The sequence below is a fragment of the Mizuhopecten yessoensis genome, unplaced genomic scaffold (genome assembly GCF_002113885.1).
Source record: "Mizuhopecten yessoensis strain PY_sf001 unplaced genomic scaffold, ASM211388v2 scaffold7857, whole genome shotgun sequence".
Taxonomy (NCBI): Eukaryota; Metazoa; Mollusca; class Bivalvia; order Pectinida; family Pectinidae; genus Mizuhopecten; species Mizuhopecten yessoensis.
The window spans coordinates 98985-119766 of NW_018407257.1; the positions used below are offsets into that span (position 1 = coordinate 98985).

The 20782-nt window shown below is 38.0% G+C and overlaps 1 protein-coding gene across 1 annotated transcript; it reads left to right on the forward strand.

The window, feature by feature from the left end:
- The first annotated feature begins 4432 nt into the window (after nucleotides 1-4432).
- LOC110454454 (eukaryotic translation initiation factor 2 subunit 2-like) lies at nucleotides 4433-19313 on the forward strand. Its single transcript, XM_021503959.1, has 9 exons — nucleotides 4433-4617; nucleotides 6471-6627; nucleotides 6994-7079; nucleotides 13742-13910; nucleotides 14581-14675; nucleotides 15587-15735; nucleotides 16711-16767; nucleotides 17220-17305; nucleotides 18676-19313. The coding sequence occupies exons 1-9, from the start codon at nucleotides 4600-4602 to the stop codon at nucleotides 18849-18851; spliced, it is 993 nt and encodes a 330-aa protein (XP_021359634.1). The 5' UTR covers nucleotides 4433-4599; the 3' UTR covers nucleotides 18852-19313.
- The last annotated feature ends 1469 nt before the right edge of the window (nucleotides 19314-20782 follow it).

The following is a 20782-nucleotide window of genomic DNA, read 5'->3' on the forward strand; positions in this document are numbered from 1 at the left end:
ACGACTTCTGAAGAACTGAAAGGTATAGAATCTTTAAATTTGGCTGGTGGCTACCTGGGCTAGAGCCCATCAAAGTTTGAGAATGAAAATGACCTTGACCTCCTTTCAAGGTCGCAGGGGTCAAATTTGTCAATCACTTCAAATGACTTCTTCTGCAGAACTGAAAGGTATAGAATCTTCATAAGTCTCACCTAAAGATTATATAGAATTTAACAGACCCTATTTTCACAAATGTTACTTACCGGAGTAAGGAAGGCAGAAAGCAAATTGAGACCAAGAGGCATTGTTCCTACAAAAGGCATCCCCGGACAAGAACTTGGAATATGACAGTTGGTAAGAGGAACACAAAACGGATAGTGTATATTGGTAAGAAAGGGAAGTATGTACTCCGATATCTTTATGCTAAAGCCATCTTAGGAACCAGTGACTTCTAGGATCTATTAGCACTACCTGCGATTTAGCAGACTGAAGGAAGAGACTTGGCAGAACGACTCTGAACCAACTTTGACATCTTGGGACATGAGCAAGGCGACACACCACAAAGCACTGGGACAAAGACTGGTCTAACCAGACAAAGGCGACATTATAAAGGGGGACCCACGCTTTTTCAGTTCAAGGACTTAAAAACTCCATGTTTTGAAGACACACTCGAACCTACGCGCAACAACGTTAACAGATTTCAAGGAAATGCGGATACAATATAAAAACCTGTAATAAGGACACAAAATCAATGAAATTATGACAGGATATCATGGCATGAACATCATGGAACAAATACAAAGTAAGTAAGACCATGTATTCCGGAAGGCCATGCGTCTATTGCTTCATCGACAACACTTGTCATACCTATCTATGTCAAGTCCTCAACGGCAGAACCGTGACAGTGACAGCGAAACAACAATGATATAGAATATTTCATCATGGCGCCCGTTAATTCGCATCTAGTTCATTATCAATTCTACATTTGTCAAGGAGCAGGAATATAAAATCTTTGTCAGATCATCCCTAGAATATGCCTGCTCAGTTTTGGACCCTTATACTAAAACAGACATAAGCAAAATAGAAATGGTGCAGCGTAGAGCAGCCAGATTAGTCACCAACAAATTTAGAAACACCTCCAGTGTTGGTGACATGCTTTAACATATGACATCGCTATCTTTTATCTTTTCTTCTCTTGGCCTAGCAACCACTATCACATGACATGATCTTCAAATAGATGAAGGTGGTCATTACGATGTAGATGTAGATAGCTGTGTCGGCCAGAAGATGGGCAAGGTTTGTTCTCGTGAAAATGTCTACAGTTTGCTGGAAAATCTTGCCATCGAACACAACAAAGGTATAGTCAACCAGGAACCAAACCATTCTCACGATAGTTCCAAAACAGTTTACAACTAGACGTTTCTGTTCGCCTTTTTTGGAAAAAGTGCTGAGTTTCACAGTAATGCCGTTGAACGAAGGCTTCTTTTACACATTTGACCCCTTGAAAGTAGGTCAATGTCATTTTCGTTCTCAACCCTTTTCTGGCTCTTACCAAAGAAGCTTTCTGCCAAATATCATGACTCTTGGACTGTCCATGCTTCAGAAGAAGTCGTTTAAATGAAAAGTTGACGGACGACGCCGTACGGACGACAGACAGCAGACGCTGCGCATGACAGGTTTCGTGAAGGTGGCCTAACTGATGCATGACCGTACATTCTTATCATAAACTGATAGTTAGAAACATTGTAACTTAGCTTGTATATTCTATGTCTCCTTCCGATTTGACAGTTTCCTTGAACATTTATCATGCAGGACGTCAATTTTGGCGTCGACATTAGAATCAATACATGCGCACATTTATTTTGGTTTCAATTCTAATTTCAAACTGATTTTTTTTTCAGTTCATTGAATGGCGGACCCGATATGGATTTAACCAACTCTGATCTGAAGTGAATCTGATCCAGCATACTCTCGTATTGTCTATAGTCTGAAGTATTTCTCCATCGAAACCATCAGTATATCTTGAGTGGTTGTGACGTATTCGATCCTAACCCCAAGTTATACGTATATTCCGTCTTTGCATATTGCAGAGTTATCTGCACTTGTGAGCAGGTATTGATTGTTACGTCATTGGTTTGTGAGAGTAAAGGCATCAATTTTTGAGAAAACGACGTAATTTTCTCACACAAACCAATGACGAAACAATCAATACCGGCTCCCAAGAGAAGATAACTCTGCAATACGCAAAGACGGAATACAAACAAAAACGTATCGGTGAAGGTCCAAATTGGCACCCGGCCCTCCTTTCTATTCCAAGTGATATCAGGGGCCTTTTCGTTTTTTAAATGTAACATTTTCGGGTATAAATCCTGGCGGAAATGCAAACGTTTCTGCAGGCCTTGTAAGTCTTTGTCAAGGCTCGTCTGAAAGCAGCATCAAATTACTAAGTCATAAACGAACAACTCTGGTCCAACTGTTTCAACCGTTTGGACCGCGATAAACGAAAATGGCCCAGTCTCTTAATTGATACTTTAATTGGACCGTAGCCTTACATTATGGATCAAGCATTTAGTTTGTTTGATAAAGGTTATCTAAACTCAGCTGTTACAGCGCGTGCTTGTGGTTTAAAAGCTTAGATTGAAGAACTGGGTTTGAATATAATATTTTGTAGCCGAAGTACGGTAGTATGTTAGCTTCGCCAAACTTATATGTGTTGTAGGATATAACATTTTTCACATTTACTTATTGAGTGTCCAGTGTTTTCCTTTACACGCGATGCTTTCCTCGATAAGGTTGTAAATGTCAGAGATTATGTAACGTTTTCATTTCGTGAGGACAATTACCAAACGGATTTTCTAATGGGAAGTCGTGCGCGCGTCCAATTGCCTGATGACGGGTGGGAGAGTTTGATGCTGGTTGTTGCGGACGGAATTCAGTTGCTGCTCTCCGACATGAACTCAAGACTTTTAAAAATTGCAAGTGAATGAGACTTGATATGATTAAAACTGATTATTCCTATAATTATCATTTGTATTGTTTGGTGTTATTTTGAAATCTCTATCCAGAAGAAATAAAGAATCTGTCTGTCTATTCTGTCTGTCTGAAGGATATTACTTGTGTTGACGACATCAATTTCCTTGTTTGCATATTCGACTTTCAAGAAATTTCGAGGTCCTGAGCTTACGCAGTGGTCGACTTATTCCGAAATAAATACATTATTACCCCCATTTAAACATTTTTGATGGGCGGAGATAGGCAGTTATTCTGGTGTAGCGGAACAGGACTGGGTCGATCGTTGGCGACCAGGTAGCTCAATTGGTAGAGCATCCGTCTAGAGTTCTGAGGCTCACGGGTTCAAACCCCGGTCTGGCAGTGGCCATGCATTTTTCCTCTCCTGTTACACTGGATTTACGGTGGTTCAACGTTATCCGTACGAATTAAGTCAGTGCATGGCTTTAAAAAAGGTCGAATTTATGCCAATGCATCACCAATCATTTAAAATTTCAAAACTAGTCTCCAAAGGCTAGTAACGGTAACAGTTTTAGTTTAATCCATAATTCCGATATCAAATTTTATATGGTGGCTGATCATAGTACCCTTTTGATGATTTTATTTTTTCGCGAAACGCGGCGCGTTCTATCGATCGTATATATAGAGCGCCATTTGTGGCTTTTGTTTTTCAAATTTGAGATCTATGTAGTACTGTATCTGTGATGTCGCACTATACCGTTTCCCGAGATTGATTTTTTTTTTATATATAAAGTATGGTAACGTGAAGCAAAAGTGAAAGTGTAAAAAACTGCCTTTTCACATTTTGTGTAATTATATATTGTTGAAGGGAGGTCTATAATTATGTTGTTATAAGATATGCCCGATCCTATTGCTTATTTTTTTAAATGCAATAAGATATGTTAAACTAAACTGAAAATTGTTTCAATTGCTTTTACAAAAACTATGAACTTTATCAATGTTAATTTGAATTAGATGTATACCGTGCCATATTTGTATTGTCGGCATCATACATTTGAAAATAAAGCTATTCCGTTTTGTGTACCATNAAGATATCGACGACTTTATCATACAGAACGTCCGATATTTCACAGACGTTGTTCTATAATTTCCCGTAAATTGGTTCAGCCCCAGAAATTACATAGCTATTTTTTCAGTAAAGTGTATATATATATACCTATATTATTTCATCAGACTAATTAGGTAACCGAAAACTTTGCGCAGAGCTTACAAAATATGTAGTACCTTTTGGCTATTAATCGGTCTTGTTATTTATGACAGAGGTCTATTTAAACGTTGCTTGACTGATGCAATAATCGGTCAAATATAAAATTGTAAATAGAAGCCTTCATGCCTACAGGGAAAACTAAATATAGATCTTCTCGCAGTTTTATGTGATATATATATATCTACATTTGTTCCAAACACAGAGTTACCTCCCTGCATTATGTCGACCTTGACCGACAATCTGAAATCATCTGATGCAAGCGGCTTGTTCTTCGTAATATCAGAAGTGTTAAATTCGTGTTATATAAGGGAAAAGAAGAGTATACAAGTCACTCTACAATTTAATTGTATCAAGGAAGTTTTGTGGTTCAATTTAAAGAAAAAATGGCAGAGGATGAATCGGTAAGAAACTGAGTAGAACGATCGCATGCGTTTGCGAGAAATTCCAATATGGCGACGTCCATTGACCATGTGGAATTAAAACAGCTGGTCAATCGTAAAATAGTCTCACATTTCAAACATTTATAAATCAGACATTTTACGCAGAAACTAATCTAAATCCATTTAACTCACGCGAAAATTCATCATGTTTATGTCAGTAAAATATATACATAAAATATTTCAGGTTTCCGGGGGGGGGGGGAGTTTTCCACATTTCGATGAATTTATCTGTCCAGAACCACAAACTTCAAGATGATGAAAGTTGTCTGTGAAATGATTTGTTCATTTTAAAAGAAACCTTTGATCTGTTATTTTACATTTTAATATTGACATTTTGACATTATATTACATGACCAGAAGTTTGATATTGTGAAACTGGAAAGGGAAAATGTAAAAGCCAGACAAGGATTCGAACCTGGGACCTCTGATGCATAAACATGAGTAAATTTTGAATATATATGTTCAGTTTGAGGTCAAATATGAGAGGAAAGGTAAAATATGACAGCCATCTGTACAGCATCATTAATACTCCTTGGCTTATACACTCACTCACGCTTTCTGCATCCCTGGATAATATGTCAAGGCAAAATTGAAGGAATGAAGATAGCTATTCGGTTGATCTCAGTTAAAAAAACCTGAGTCCTGTCCTTTGAAGATTATAGAGGAGCAACACCTGGCTTCAAACTCAAAGCCAGTCAATTTTACCATTTTGAGATTGTACATCAAAGGATCAAACTAGTTTCCTCTCCTCATCCACAAGGTGGAGAGTTCAGAGACTTTGATTTTGCTATTCCAGGGGTGCAAATTAAAGAGCTTAAGTGATCGAGTGTATTGAGGACGCTCGTACAGAGATTCAAATCTGGTACCTCTGACGTACGTATACATTTAGTTTGGCTAACCAATGGAGCTACCTGGTCACTGGCGATCAACCTAGTTCAGGTTTGCTACAGTTGTACCAACATATAAAAGTCTTCTGTGAAAAAAATACCCCTATACTTTAACATTCAGGTTTTTTACACATACTAACTGTCTGTAGTTTCCTGTGTTACCCGAGATCTGATGTAATGTCTGGTTGTTGTTGCATGGATTTTCGGTATGATTGACCTTGATGTAACCTTCAGTGCACTGTCCGGGTATTGCTCACCTATAATTGATCATCTATAGAGAAAGTCCATGTTCACAGCACTTGCCTTTTTAAGAGTTCAAGTTCTGTTTTGTTAGTATGGATATTACACAGCTTTCTGGTAAGCAAGCTTTTCATAAAGAACAGGCAGCAGGCCTAAATTTCAGACTGGTTCACTTTTCATTTCACTTTTTCTTATATGTATCCTGCATAATCAAATACTAAAATTGGCTGATTAAAATGTCTTTAGTCCTGTTCAAATATTTAATTATACTCCAAATATAGATCAAAAGCTAGACAAAAAATGTATGTTTCCTGTAACATGTTGGAAAAATTTAGGGTAGGTAGGTAACAGATTGTATTGTAACAAATAATTGTGTATGGTTTATATAGGAAAATGCTCTTGACTTTAACAGTGCTTCTTTGAAAATTGCCGTAAAAAATTAAGGTACCCGGTAGGTATGGTTACCGGAAACAGGAAATTTATTTTTTGTTTGGCCAAATGAAATATTTGCACAGTTTTATGCTAGTTGGATGTTTTGTATTTCTACCAAGGATGGAGTAGAAGTTCCAGTGAAAGATATAGAAACCATGGACCAAAAAAATGTAACTTATATAATCGCCAATGAGATCACACTATACGGACGATCAGCTGTAAGTTAAATTGATTCATATTATAACAATTTTACAGTTCATGCTTGACTTGAAGAAGAAAAAGAAGAAGAAGAAGGTACCGTTTGATATGGACAGTGCTGAGACAACTGATGGGCCAGCATCCCAGACAGACGCTACAGATGAACTAAATGAGGAACAAGAAAAACCTGAAAAGTCAGAAAAAATAGACGATGGTAAGCTCATCACAATCTATGTTATGTATTATAAGGCTCTTTCAATTGCAAATTCCAAATATTCAAGTTAAAATAAAAAAGATTTTCATTTCAATTTTGTTTCAACTTCATGGGCATATATATGGTTTCAGTGAGATTTATGGATTTTTGTTTTTAAGAATTTGTCATTTTACATAGCAATCCTATGAGAAGCTATAATGACACATATAATTTGTGTCTTCGAATTGTTGACAAGAAATAAGTGAAGAAAAGTATGTTACTTGCTAAATGAATGGACTCATCATGAACTGACCAGATTGACCAGTGGCTCAATCCACCTTGGTGCTTGTATCAGGCTTTCTCTGAATGTCTTCATTTCATTTGCAGACATGTCCTTTGACTTCACAAATACAAAGAAAAAGAAGAAGAAGAAGAAGGCATTTGACATGGACGATGTGGGTGAGGCTTTACCTGTAAGTATTGACTAATTGCTTTTGATTTTCAGGAAACTGTTCATGATTAAGTTGTGTAATGTTTTCCCTAAAAGGGTTATGTATATCATGGAAAAGAATCCTCATGTAAAGGGGTGTGCACAATGGAATTTTTTTTCCTATTTTTTGGTAATCTGATCAGACTTTAAACATTAAATAAAGTAGTAATTGTTTTGGGGGGGGGAAAAGTATGGAAACTTATTGTGATTTTTTTGGGGGGACGGGAGGGGCAGGATGACAGGTAGCTGCTGGAGCGGTAGCTTCTAGGCACGATCGTTCAATCTTTTTTTAAAAACCATTATGATCGGACCAATTGTCTATGGTCCGATAATACAAAAAAACACCAAAAAAACCCAAAAACAATCAGGCCTAGAAGCTACGGTTCCCGCAGCTAGGCAGACAGGGTGTTACTTCATTAAGTTTAAACTTGATTTTGCACTTAATTATGTAATACCTAGTTTGCTTTGATCATAGTTAAGTGTGCCAATTTAGGGATGAAATTGAGACTTTTTGACTGAATGTGAATTCAAAGACCAATTTGGGAATAAAAATGTCCATGTTGCTTGTGAATAGGGTCATTATCTGACCTAGTTCACAAAGGCGGGGGGAAAAAACCACGGAAAGTATGGAAAGTATAGTCATTATCGTGTATTTGTTATTAAATTAGGGATGGGAATTTATAGAAGAAAAAAATCAAACTTAGCTTTTGCATAAAATCTCCTGAAATTGTTGTTTCTTTGACTTAAAAATAATGTTGACCCGTAGCATGTGTCACAATATCAGCAATGCACATGATCTGACAATTGTGATAATCTCAACATGTGTTTTTGTGTCATAATAACCTAGACACACAGGACGGTACAAATAAAAAATGACTGGCATTTGTTCACAGTGCCTATTGAGTTCATTGGAGATGATCAGTTTGAATGAAATCAAACACCAAAAGTTAATTAGCACTAATATGTCCTCCTAGAAGGTGATACACAACCCAGATCAGGCCAACTGGTTACTGCTCTATATATAATCATACACAACCCAGATCAGTCCCACGGGTTACTGCTCTATATATAATCATACACAACCCAGATCAGTCCCACGGGTTACTGCTCTGTTATATAATCATACACAACCCAGATCAGTCCCACGGGTTACTGCTCTGTTATATAATCATACACAACCCAGATCAGTCCCACGGGTTACTGCTCTGTTATATAATCATACACAACCCAGATCAGTCCCACGGGTTACTGCTCTGTTATATAATCATACACAACCCAGATCAGTCCCACGGGTTACTGCTCTGTTATATAATCATACACAACCCAGATCAGTCCCACGGGTTACTGCTCTGTTATATAATCATACACAACCCAGATCAGTCCCACGGGTTACTGCTCTGTTATATAATCATACACAACCCAGATCAGTCCCACGGGTTACTGCTCTGTTATATAATCATACACAACCCAGATCAGTCCCACGGGTTACTGCTCTGTTATATAATCATACACAACCCAGATCAGTCCCACGGGTTACTGCTCTGTTATATAATCATACACAACCCAGATCAGTCCCACGGGTTACTGCTCTGTTATATAATCATACACAACCCAGATCAGTCCCACGGGTTACTGCTCTGTTATATAATCATACACAACCCAGATCAGTCCCACGGGTTACTGCTCTGTTATATAATCATACACAACCCAGATCAGTCCCACGGGTTACTGCTCTGTTATATAATCATACACAACCCAGATCAGTCCCACGGGTTACTGCTCTGTTATATAATCATACACAACCCAGATCAGTCCCACGGGTTACTGCTCTGTTATATAATCATACACAACCCAGATCAGTCCCACGGGTTACTGCTCTGTTATATAATCATACACAACCCAGATCAGTCCCACGGGTTACTGCTCTGTTATATAATCATACACAACCCAGATCAGTCCCACGGGTTACTGCTCTGTTATATAATCATACACAACCCAGATCAGTCCCACGGGTTACTGCTCTGTTATATAATCATACACAACCCAGATCAGTCCCACGGGTTACTGCTCTGTTATATAATCATACACAACCCAGATCAGTCCCACGGGTTACTGCTCTGTTATATAATCATACACAACCCAGATCAGTCCCACGGGTTACTGCTCTGTTATATAATCATACACAACCCAGATCAGTCCCACGGGTTACTGCTCTGTTATATAATCATACACAACCCAGATCAGTCCCACGGGTTACTGCTCTGTTATATAATCATACACAACCCAGATCAGTCCCACGGGTTACTGCTCTGTTATATAATCATACACAACCCAGATCAGTCCCACGGGTTACTGCTCTGTTATATAATCATACACAACCCAGATCAGTCCCACGGGTTACTGCTCTGTTATATAATCATACACAACCCAGATCAGTCCCACGGGTTACTGCTCTGTTATATAATCATACACAACCCAGATCAGTCCCACGGGTTACTGCTCTGTTATATAATCATACACAACCCAGATCAGTCCCACGGGTTACTGCTCTGTTATATAATCATACACAACCCAGATCAGTCCCACGGGTTACTGCTCTGTTATATAATCATACACAACCCAGATCAGTCCCACGGGTTACTGCTCTGTTATATAATCATACACAACCCAGATCAGTCCCACGGGTTACTGCTCTGTTATATAATCATACACAACCCAGATCAGTCCCACGGGTTACTGCTCTGTTATATAATCATACACAACCCAGATCAGTCCCACGGGTTACTGCTCTGTTATATAATCATACACAACCCAGATCAGTCCCACGGGTTACTGCTCTGTTATATAATCATACACAACCCAGATCAGTCCCACGGGTTACTGCTCTGTTATATAATCATACACAACCCAGATCAGTCCCACGGGTTACTGCTCTGTTATATAATCATACACAACCCAGATCAGTCCCACGGGTTACTGCTCTGTTATATAATCATACACAACCCAGATCAGTCCCACGGGTTACTGCTCTGTTATATAATCATACACAACCCAGATCAGTCCCACGGGTTACTGCTCTGTTATATAATCATACACAACCCAGATCAGTCCCACGGGTTACTGCTCTGTTATATAATCATACACAACCCAGATCAGTCCCACGGGTTACTGCTCTGTTATATAATCATACACAACCCAGATCAGTCCCACGGGTTACTGCTCTGTTATATAATCATACACAACCCAGATCAGTCCCACGGGTTACTGCTCTGTTATATAATCATACACAACCCAGATCAGTCCCACGGGTTACTGCTCTGTTATATAATCATACACAACCCAGATCAGTCCCACGGGTTACTGCTCTGTTATATAATCATACACAACCCAGATCAGTCCCACGGGTTACTGCTCTGTTATATAATCATACACAACCCAGATCAGTCCCACGGGTTACTGCTCTGTTATATAATCATACACAACCCAGATCAGTCCCACGGGTTACTGCTCTGTTATATAATCATACACAACCCAGATCAGTCCCACGGGTTACTGCTCTGTTATATAATCATACACAACCCAGATCAGTCCCACGGGTTACTGCTCTGTTATATAATCATACACAACCCAGATCAGTCCCACGGGTTACTGCTCTGTTATATAATCATACACAACCCAGATCAGTCCCACGGGTTACTGCTCTGTTATATAATCATACACAACCCAGATCAGTCCCACGGGTTACTGCTCTGTTATATAATCATACACAACCCAGATCAGTCCCACGGGTTACTGCTCTGTTATATAATCATACACAACCCAGATCAGTCCCACGGGTTACTGCTCTGTTATATAATCATACACAACCCAGATCAGTCCCACGGGTTACTGCTCTGTTATATAATCATACACAACCCAGATCAGTCCCACGGGTTACTGCTCTGTTATATAATCATACACAACCCAGATCAGTCCCACGGGTTACTGCTCTGTTATATAATCATACACAACCCAGATCAGTCCCACGGGTTACTGCTCTGTTATATAATCATACACAACCCAGATCAGTCCCACGGGTTACTGCTCTGTTATATAATCATACACAACCCAGATCAGTCCCACGGGTTACTGCTCTGTTATATAATCATACACAACCCAGATCAGTCCCACGGGTTACTGCTCTGTTATATAATCATACACAACCCAGATCAGTCCCACGGGTTACTGCTCTGTTATATAATCATACACAACCCAGATCAGTCCCACGGGTTACTGCTCTGTTATATAATCATACACAACCCAGATCAGTCCCACGGGTTACTGCTCTGTTATATAATCATACACAACCCAGATCAGTCCCACGGGTTACTGCTCTGTTATATAATCATACACAACCCAGATCAGTCCCACGGGTTACTGCTCTGTTATATAATCATACACAACCCAGATCAGTCCCACGGGTTACTGCTCTGTTATATAATCATACACAACCCAGATCAGTCCCACGGGTTACTGCTCTGTTATATAATCATACACAACCCAGATCAGTCCCACGGGTTACTGCTCTGTTATATAATCATACACAACCCAGATCAGTCCCACGGGTTACTGCTCTGTTATATAATCATACACAACCCAGATCAGTCCCACGGGTTACTGCTCTGTTATATAATCATACACAACCCAGATCAGTCCCACGGGTTACTGCTCTGTTATATAATCATACACAACCCAGATCAGTCCCACGGGTTACTGCTCTGTTATATAATCATACACAACCCAGATCAGTCCCACGGGTTACTGCTCTGTTATATAATCATACACAACCCAGATCAGTCCCACGGGTTACTGCTCTGTTATATAATCATACACAACCCAGATCAGTCCCACGGGTTACTGCTCTGTTATATAATCATACACAACCCAGATCAGTCCCACGGGTTACTGCTCTGTTATATAATCATACACAACCCAGATCAGTCCCACGGGTTACTGCTCTGTTATATAATCATACACAACCCAGATCAGTCCCACGGGTTACTGCTCTGTTATATAATCATACACAACCCAGATCAGTCCCACGGGTTACTGCTCTGTTATATAATCATACACAACCCAGATCAGTCCCACGGGTTACTGCTCTGTTATATAATCATACACAACCCAGATCAGTCCCACGGGTTACTGCTCTGTTATATAATCATACACAACCCAGATCAGTCCCACGGGTTACTGCTCTGTTATATAATCATACACAACCCAGATCAGTCCCACGGGTTACTGCTCTGTTATATAATCATACACAACCCAGATCAGTCCCACGGGTTACTGCTCTGTTATATAATCATACACAACCCAGATCAGTCCCACGGGTTACTGCTCTGTTATATAATCATACACAACCCAGATCAGTCCCACGGGTTACTGCTCTGTTATATAATCATACACAACCCAGATCAGTCCCACGGGTTACTGCTCTGTTATATAATCATACACAACCCAGATCAGTCCCACGGGTTACTGCTCTGTTATATAATCATACACAACCCAGATCAGTCCCACGGGTTACTGCTCTGTTATATAATCATACACAACCCAGATCAGTCCCACGGGTTACTGCTCTGTTATATAATCATACACAACCCAGATCAGTCCCACGGGTTACTGCTCTGTTATATAATCATACACAACCCAGATCAGTCCCACGGGTTACTGCTCTGTTATATAATCATACACAACCCAGATCAGTCCCACGGGTTACTGCTCTGTTATATAATCATACACAACCCAGATCAGTCCCACGGGTTACTGCTCTGTTATATAATCATACACAACCCAGATCAGTCCCACGGGTTACTGCTCTGTTATATAATCATACACAACCCAGATCAGTCCCACGGGTTACTGCTCTGTTATATAATCATACACAACCCAGATCAGTCCCACGGGTTACTGCTCTGTTATATAATCATACACAACCCAGATCAGTCCCACGGGTTACTGCTCTGTTATATAATCATACACAACCCAGATCAGTCCCACGGGTTACTGCTCTGTTATATAATCATACACAACCCAGATCAGTCCCACGGGTTACTGCTCTGTTATATAATCATACACAACCCAGATCAGTCCCACGGGTTACTGCTCTGTTATATAATCATACACAACCCAGATCAGTCCCACGGGTTACTGCTCTGTTATATAATCATACACAACCCAGATCAGTCCCACGGGTTACTGCTCTGTTATATAATCATACACAAAAGGAAACCCTTCATAGTGCACCTGTATAGAGTAAGGTCAGACGAAAAAATTGATGTGTTTCCTGTAAAATGTTGGACAAATTTAGGGTAGGTAGGTAGGTAACAAACTTGATTTTAACAAATAATTTATATGGTTTATATAGGAGAGTGATCTTGAATTTAAAAATTTTTAAATATTTTTTGTCTGGTCTTACTTTACGGGTTAGATCACCTATAACATTCAAGGCAAATCCTTGCCATAGAATGCAAGCTGTTGTTAGCAGGTTTATTTATAGTTGTATGATGTTAAACTTTGTGTTGGATAGCAAATTAGTTTGCCCCTTAGATGTTTATATTTGTACACACATGTAATCAAAACTACATTTATATACACTTACAGGAGTCAACTGAAAACACAGAAACTCCAGCCTACCAAGATGGACAGGATGCAGTGACCACAGATGATCTGACTGGCGACTTCAACCTTGACCTCCCACAAAGGAAGAAAAAGAAGAAGAAGAAGAATGTGGACTTTGAGGCCATAGAGGATCCTGACGAAGCAGATGACGGTGGGACATATATGTTTTGTTCCAATAGTCAAGGGTTTCAATATTGCTGTAGCTAACTTTTTCATGATCTCTAGATCTACATCATTTGAAAAACCTTATATTTGGAAAAAGTGTTGCATTTCTTGTTAAGACTTCAAAATATGTAAATGCCTCAATTGATCGCAAGCTAAGCTTTTGGAAAAAATAGAATCATAGGAAAACTCATCAATACTGAAAAAGGTAGCTTTAGTAGACATTTTAAATGAGTTTAAGGGATGGGGTAGGTAGCTTTAGTAGACATTTTAAATGAGTTTAAGGGATGGGGTAGGTAGCTTTAGTAGACATTTTAAATGAGTTTAAGGGATGGGGTAGTTAGCTTTAGTAGACATTTTAAATGAGTTTAAGGGATGGGGTAGTTAGCTTTAGTAGACATTTTAAATGAGTTTAAGGGATGGGGTAGGTAGCTTTAGTAGACATTTTAAATGAGTTTAAGGGATGGGGTAGGTAGCTTTAGTAGACATTTTAAATGAGTTTAAGGGATGGGGTGTTCTGAAAAATGTTTTGTGCTTCATGTAAGGGATTGGGCTGTAAATAGTTTGAACACAATGTTACTGGGTGTGCATAATAAATAGATGGGGCTGGACCTCAGGAAACAAATGGACAGTTTAATAATAAGTAATCTTTTTTTCAGATGATACCATAGATGCCAGGGATGACAGAGTGTCTGGTAACGTTCCTGAGGGTAAATCCTGGCTCGGATCAGATAGAGATTACACATATGACGAGGTGAGGGTCATTTAAATCTAGGAATAGCAGGTCAGATTGTCTGGTAACATTCTTGAGGGTAAATCCTGGCTCGGATCAGATAGAGATTACACATATGACGAGGTGAGGGTCATTTAAATCTAGGAATAGCAGGTCAGGTTGTCTGGTAGCGTTCCTGAGGGTAAATCCTGGCTCGGATCAGATAGAGATTACACATATGACGAAGTGAGGGTCATTTAAATCTAAGAATAGCGGGTCAGATTGTCTGGTAACGTTATTGAGGGTAAATCCTGGCTGAGGTCAGATAAAGTTTACTCGTATGACGAGATGAGGGTCATTTAAATCTAAGAATAGCAGGCCAGATTGTCTGGTAACGTTCTTGAGGGTAAATCCTGGCCGAGGTCGGATAGAGTTTACTCATATGACGAGATGAGGGTCATTTAAATCTAAGAATAGCAGGCCAGATTGTCTGTAGCATTCCTGAGGGTAAATCCTGGCTGGGGTTGGATAGAAATTACACATATGACGAGGTGAGGGTCATTTAAATCCACAATTAGAGATACAAAGTGTCTGGTAACATTACCGAGGGTAAATTCTGGCTCGGATCAGATATAGATTACACATATGATGAGGTGGGGGTAATTTAAACTAAGAATAGCGGGACAGATTGTCTGGTAACATTCTGACGCCTAATGCTGGTGGGTGTTGTGTCAGTAATAATGAAAATTCTTCATATCTACCATGATAATATAGATGGGCTACTAGGGCTTGTAGAATTTTTGAAAATCTGCCTTTGTACTAGTAATCTAAATAACAAATTGGACACCCCTGTACGTGTATCATTGCCCCATGTATTTGTGGAAACATTTGTATTGTTTTGTGTCTACATTGAAATACATGTATGTGTATCTGTATTGTTTTTACCTCGACAGTTGTTATCCAGAGTGTTCGACATCATCAGGGAGAAGAATCCAGACATGGTTGCTGGTGAAAAGAAAATTTTCAAAATGCGGCCGCCACAGGTCCTTAAAGTTGGAACTAGGAAAACGTCGTTTGCTAACTTTGCAGATATTTGTAGATTGTAAGTACCATTTTAATAAAAAAATTGAAATATCTCCATAGAAACTGATTCAGTTTTCCAGCTGTGTTTACAGAAATTTCTATGGACTGTATAGTGAAATGACAATTTCTTCCACAATCGGTGGTGGTTCCATCACAAGCCACATCTACTAGACTTTGGTGGGACAGTCATAGCTCTATATTCTTATATCACGCTACCACAATTGAAACAATTTGGACAGTTTTCCACTGTTATTTTGAAATTCAGATCTTGTATCAGGAATGTTTCCTGATTCATGACAGAGACTACATATGGTTCTTTTCAGGAAAAGTTTTGATTTTAAAGTAATTTGTTTTTGAAAATATTAATGCTAAATTTGCAGTGAGATTTCGCTCTTTTTTCAGCCATGAACAGTACCCAAATTGGTACACCATATCACATGCTCTGAGACTTTTTTTTATTATTCTACTACTGATATGCCGTTTGCAACAAAATTATATTGTTTTTATAAATACCACACTGAACTACATTTGTAAACAGTCATAGTGTACTCTTCAAATGTTGCTGTAAACAAAACTATTCTGTGGAAATGCTGATAAGTATCTCCATTGTTATACCATCAGGGGATATTATACAAGTTTTATTTAAAAGTAATATTCGAACCATTTTCTGCCGGTGTACCAATTTGGGTAGTCACTTGCTCTGTGATGTTATCAGCAAAAGTGATGGCAACCACGGTAAAAAATAATCCAGTATCAAACCCTTACTATCACCTGGATGGGAAACAACCTGTCAAGTATTGATTAAGGTGAAGTCCCTTTTGAATAGTGCCTATACTGGCATGTGTTAACCCTTTCACCCCTATGTAACTTTAGTAAACTCTACCATGCAATGATCTAGGCGAGTCCATTATGGTCCATAGTGGTGAAAGGGTTAAAAGCTCCTATCTTCTACCTATCTCCATGTAAACGTAACCCTGTTCAATTTCTCTTGCAGTTTACACAGACAGCCCAAACATGTCCTCGCGTTTTTGTTGGCAGAATTGGGAACAAGGTTTGTTGGTTTATTATTACCACACTGTTCTTATATACATAGAACACCTATTTATGTTTCTGGTATAATTATATCATGAGGAGGATTTTAGCTCACCAGTCCATGTCCTACATTGCCCATCTGTTTATGTCTACTTTTCCTTAGATAGACTCGTTCAGAATTAATGGAGGGATTTGGATTGCGACAGAGAATCCCTAGGTCAAAGAGTTTCAATGTTGTAAAAATTAAGGTTATGGTCCCTCTAAAGCGAACATTTTGAAGGTGACTTAATAAGATATGGACGAATGAATGTTAATGCAATTAGGTGTGTATTTCAAGCATCTTTATGCATTTGCTAATACTGTTAAATAAAAGGACAAGGATACAGGCCAATGGTGCCTTTTGTTCCATCTGTAGTTTTCCTGTTTAATAGTTAGATATCATGTGTTAAGTTGATTTTATATTTTTTTCAGTGGATCTGTTGACGGAAATAACCAGCTGGTCATAAGAGGAAAGTACAACCAGAAACAAATTGAAAACGTTCTTAGGCGATATATCAGTAAGTATTAGTTAGTATTGACGATATATCAGTAAGTATTAGTTAGTAGTGACGATATATCAGTAAGTATTAGTTAGTTATATCAGTAAGTATTAGTTAGTATTGACGATATATCAGTAAGTATTAGTTAGTATTGACGATATATCAGTAAGTATTAATTGATTTTACTTGACATTGACGATATATCAGTAAGAATTTGTTAGTTTTACTTGACATTGACGATATATCAGTAAGTATTAGTTACTTATATCAGTAAGTATTAGTTACTTATATCAGTAAGTATTTGATCATTTTTCTTGACATTGACGATATGTCAGTAAGTATTTGTTAGTTTTTCATGACATTGGCGATATATCAGTAAGTAGTTGTTGATTTTACTTGACATTGACAATATATCAGTAAGAATTGGTTAGTTTTACTTGACATTGACAATATATCAGTAAGTATTCGTTAGTATTGACGATATATCAGTAGTGATTGATAGGTATATCAGTAAGTATTAGTTAGTAATGACGATATATCAGTAAGTATTAATTGATTTTGCTTGACATCGACGATATATCAGTAGGTATTAGTTAGTTATATCAGTAAGTATTAATTGATTTTGCTTGACATCGACGATATATCAGTACGTATTAGTTAGTATTGACGAAATATCCGTAAGAATTAGTTAGTATTGACGAAATATCCGTAAGAATTAGTTAGTATTGACGATATATCAGTAGGTATTAGTTAGTTATATCAGTAAGTATTTGATCATTTTTCTTGACATTGGCGATATATCAGTAAGCATTAATTGATTTTACTTGACATTAACAATATATCAGTAAGTATTAATTGATTTTGCTTGACATCGACGATATATCAGTACGTATTAGTTAGTATTTACGATATATCAGTAAGGATTTGTTAGTTTTACTTACATTAAGACATTCTTAATGTTATGATCAGGGATGCCAGTTTTTGAGTAATTTATGTACGAACAAGTACAGTGTACAGTCTGAACTAAGCTAAGGTTCCCCACTTTGTAGGGTACTTTAAAACATGTCAATGTGTATGGTAATTTATAACATGTCAATTTGTAGGGTACTTTATAACATGTCAATGTGTAGAGTACTATGTAGGGTACTTTATAACATGTCAATGTGCAAGCAACTCTAGTTACAAAGTAGCAATGCACACTACATTAGCTATCAAAAGACAATGTGCAGATTTAAACTAGCTATCATAAGACAATGTGCATATCTACATTAGCTATTCAAAGACAATATACAGTTTACACTAGCTAATGTGCAGTAACAAAATAGAGAAATATATCTGGTGTCAACAGTTACAAAAAATGTGAAATATGGCTTTAATTCTGTTTCCAGAGGAATATGTGACTTGCCACACATGTCGATCACCCGACACCCTCCTTCAAAAAGACACGCGACTGTTCTTCCTACAGTGTGAAACGTGTGGATCAAGGTGTTCTGTGGCTAGTATCAAATCAGGATTCCAGGCCGTCACAGGCAAACGTGCTGCAATTCGTGCTAAGACTGCGTAAGATTATAAAAAATGGACACAAAAAGATGTGCAAAGAAAATACAAATAAACATACACTTCATTGCATAGGAATACACATAGGGAACATCATCAGTGACTACTAGTTCTTTGTGAAAAATTCAATTGTATGGAAATTAAATTAAATTAGTTTTTCCAGCATTTGTGTAATTCTCTTTAAAGTTATAATTCTAAATATTACGTTTGTGGAATAACACGTCCTTGTGATCAATTCTATTGGCTCCACCTAAGAAGTTTCTTGAATTCGGCAATTTAGGTAATTTAGGTTCGCAGGTTTATGGTGTTGAAGAGAAGAAATAACCCATGTTGTTTATTATATCGAGTGTATGTGATCCGTTGTATGCTTGGAAGATCAATTGGAACTTTCTGATGCATATCCATTTCATACTCAATGAAGCATGGCAGAATATTTATGATTATTGCAATTAAAACGTAATTCATTTGTTTTGTGGCATTTGTTTTTCTGTACCATTCTTAATTAAGGAAAGGATGGGGATAATATTATTATAACAACTTGTATGTAATAGTGTTGGTTCCCCTGTTTTAAACCATTTCTTCTCATCATAAAGTTACCCACATACATATATCATGCTTAGTCGCAAAGGGCTTGTGAGGTTATTAAATGATGCATCATCAGTTGTATATCTGGCAAGTCCCAAATTGCAGTCTTTAAGAATAATGACTTTCAAGTTTGTTTAAATAAATTACTTTTTCCCACTTGCCAGGTCACAGGGATCAATATGTTAAAATCTTCAAACAACTTTCATATAAAAGTTAAGAGTATTGATATTTGGCCTCTTAGCTTGATAGTGTGAATGGCGATCTGTTTTAAAAATAAATTTACTTTACCAACTTGACAAGATACAAGAAACTTTATTTAAAGTTGCATGCATGTAAACAAAGAACATTTGCTCCTGAGAGCTATTATTGCGACAAACATGTCAAATAACAATAACACATTCTATCACAAGTAAAGGGAGATAATCACATATACACTATTATGGTATTTTGAACTTCTGATTGTTCATTATCATGTTAACATTGCGTGTCACTGTGTCAAATGTTTTATAAAAGTTAAAACGATGTTTTTTTTCAAAGGTACTTAAGGCCTTAAACAACCTAGAACTCCACGCTACATTGTGTCATTGACGGATATGTTTTCTCCCATAACAACAATAGGTTTCCTTGCCCCCTACCTATCGGATCAAATTGCTAGGAATTGGTAAACACTGGTTAACTTTCATCAACCTTTGACCAACCGATGTCTTGACGTTATTTCATCGGTCAAACTTCTAATTGCGACGTCGTTATCTTCTATTGTAACATCAACTCATATTAAACCGCAAGTATCCCCCCCATCGGAAACAGGAATAATTTTCGCTGTGAAATGCATTATCAATTATGCATTTCACAGTAATATATGGTGAATCTAGATATCATATGAGCGTACTGAGAAAACGGCCGGTAAACCTGGTGTCTATACAATTTGAAAGTTAACTAACTCTTGTCAAAATTGTTCCGAAACGTGTGGAAAACGGTGAAAAAGGGAAAGATTTTCATATCTTATTCTACAAGGTCTTCATAAGGTAATAGATCATTCATAACGTTTGGCCACAACAGATTATTTTATTTCACATTTAAGCTAGTATTTTATCTTACCAGTGCCAGAATAGACTACAGCTTACCTTGGGCACTGATGGTTCGCAAACAGAGACAACCACCTTAGAAACAAGAGTACGGCAGGGCAGAACAATATACGCCCGTCAAATGACATATAGTGTTATATACTTTCTTACATTGAAATAAGATCTGCATCATTCTAAGAGTGGTTAGCTGACTGGAGAAGAAAATCTCGCGGACAAAAAATCAAATACTGAAATGAACAAAGGGCAATAACTTGCAAAGATCGGCGAA

Excerpts from the sequence above, each read along its gene's own strand:
- LOC110454454 (XM_021503959.1), top strand. Across the intron at positions 6,628-6,993 it reads GTCAGAAAAAATAGACGATG|ACATGTCCTTTGACTTCACA; the intron begins GTAAGCTCATCA and ends TTTCATTTGCAG. Across the intron at positions 16,768-17,219 it reads TTGGCAGAATTGGGAACAAG|TGGATCTGTTGACGGAAATA; the intron begins GTTTGTTGGTTT and ends TATTTTTTTCAG.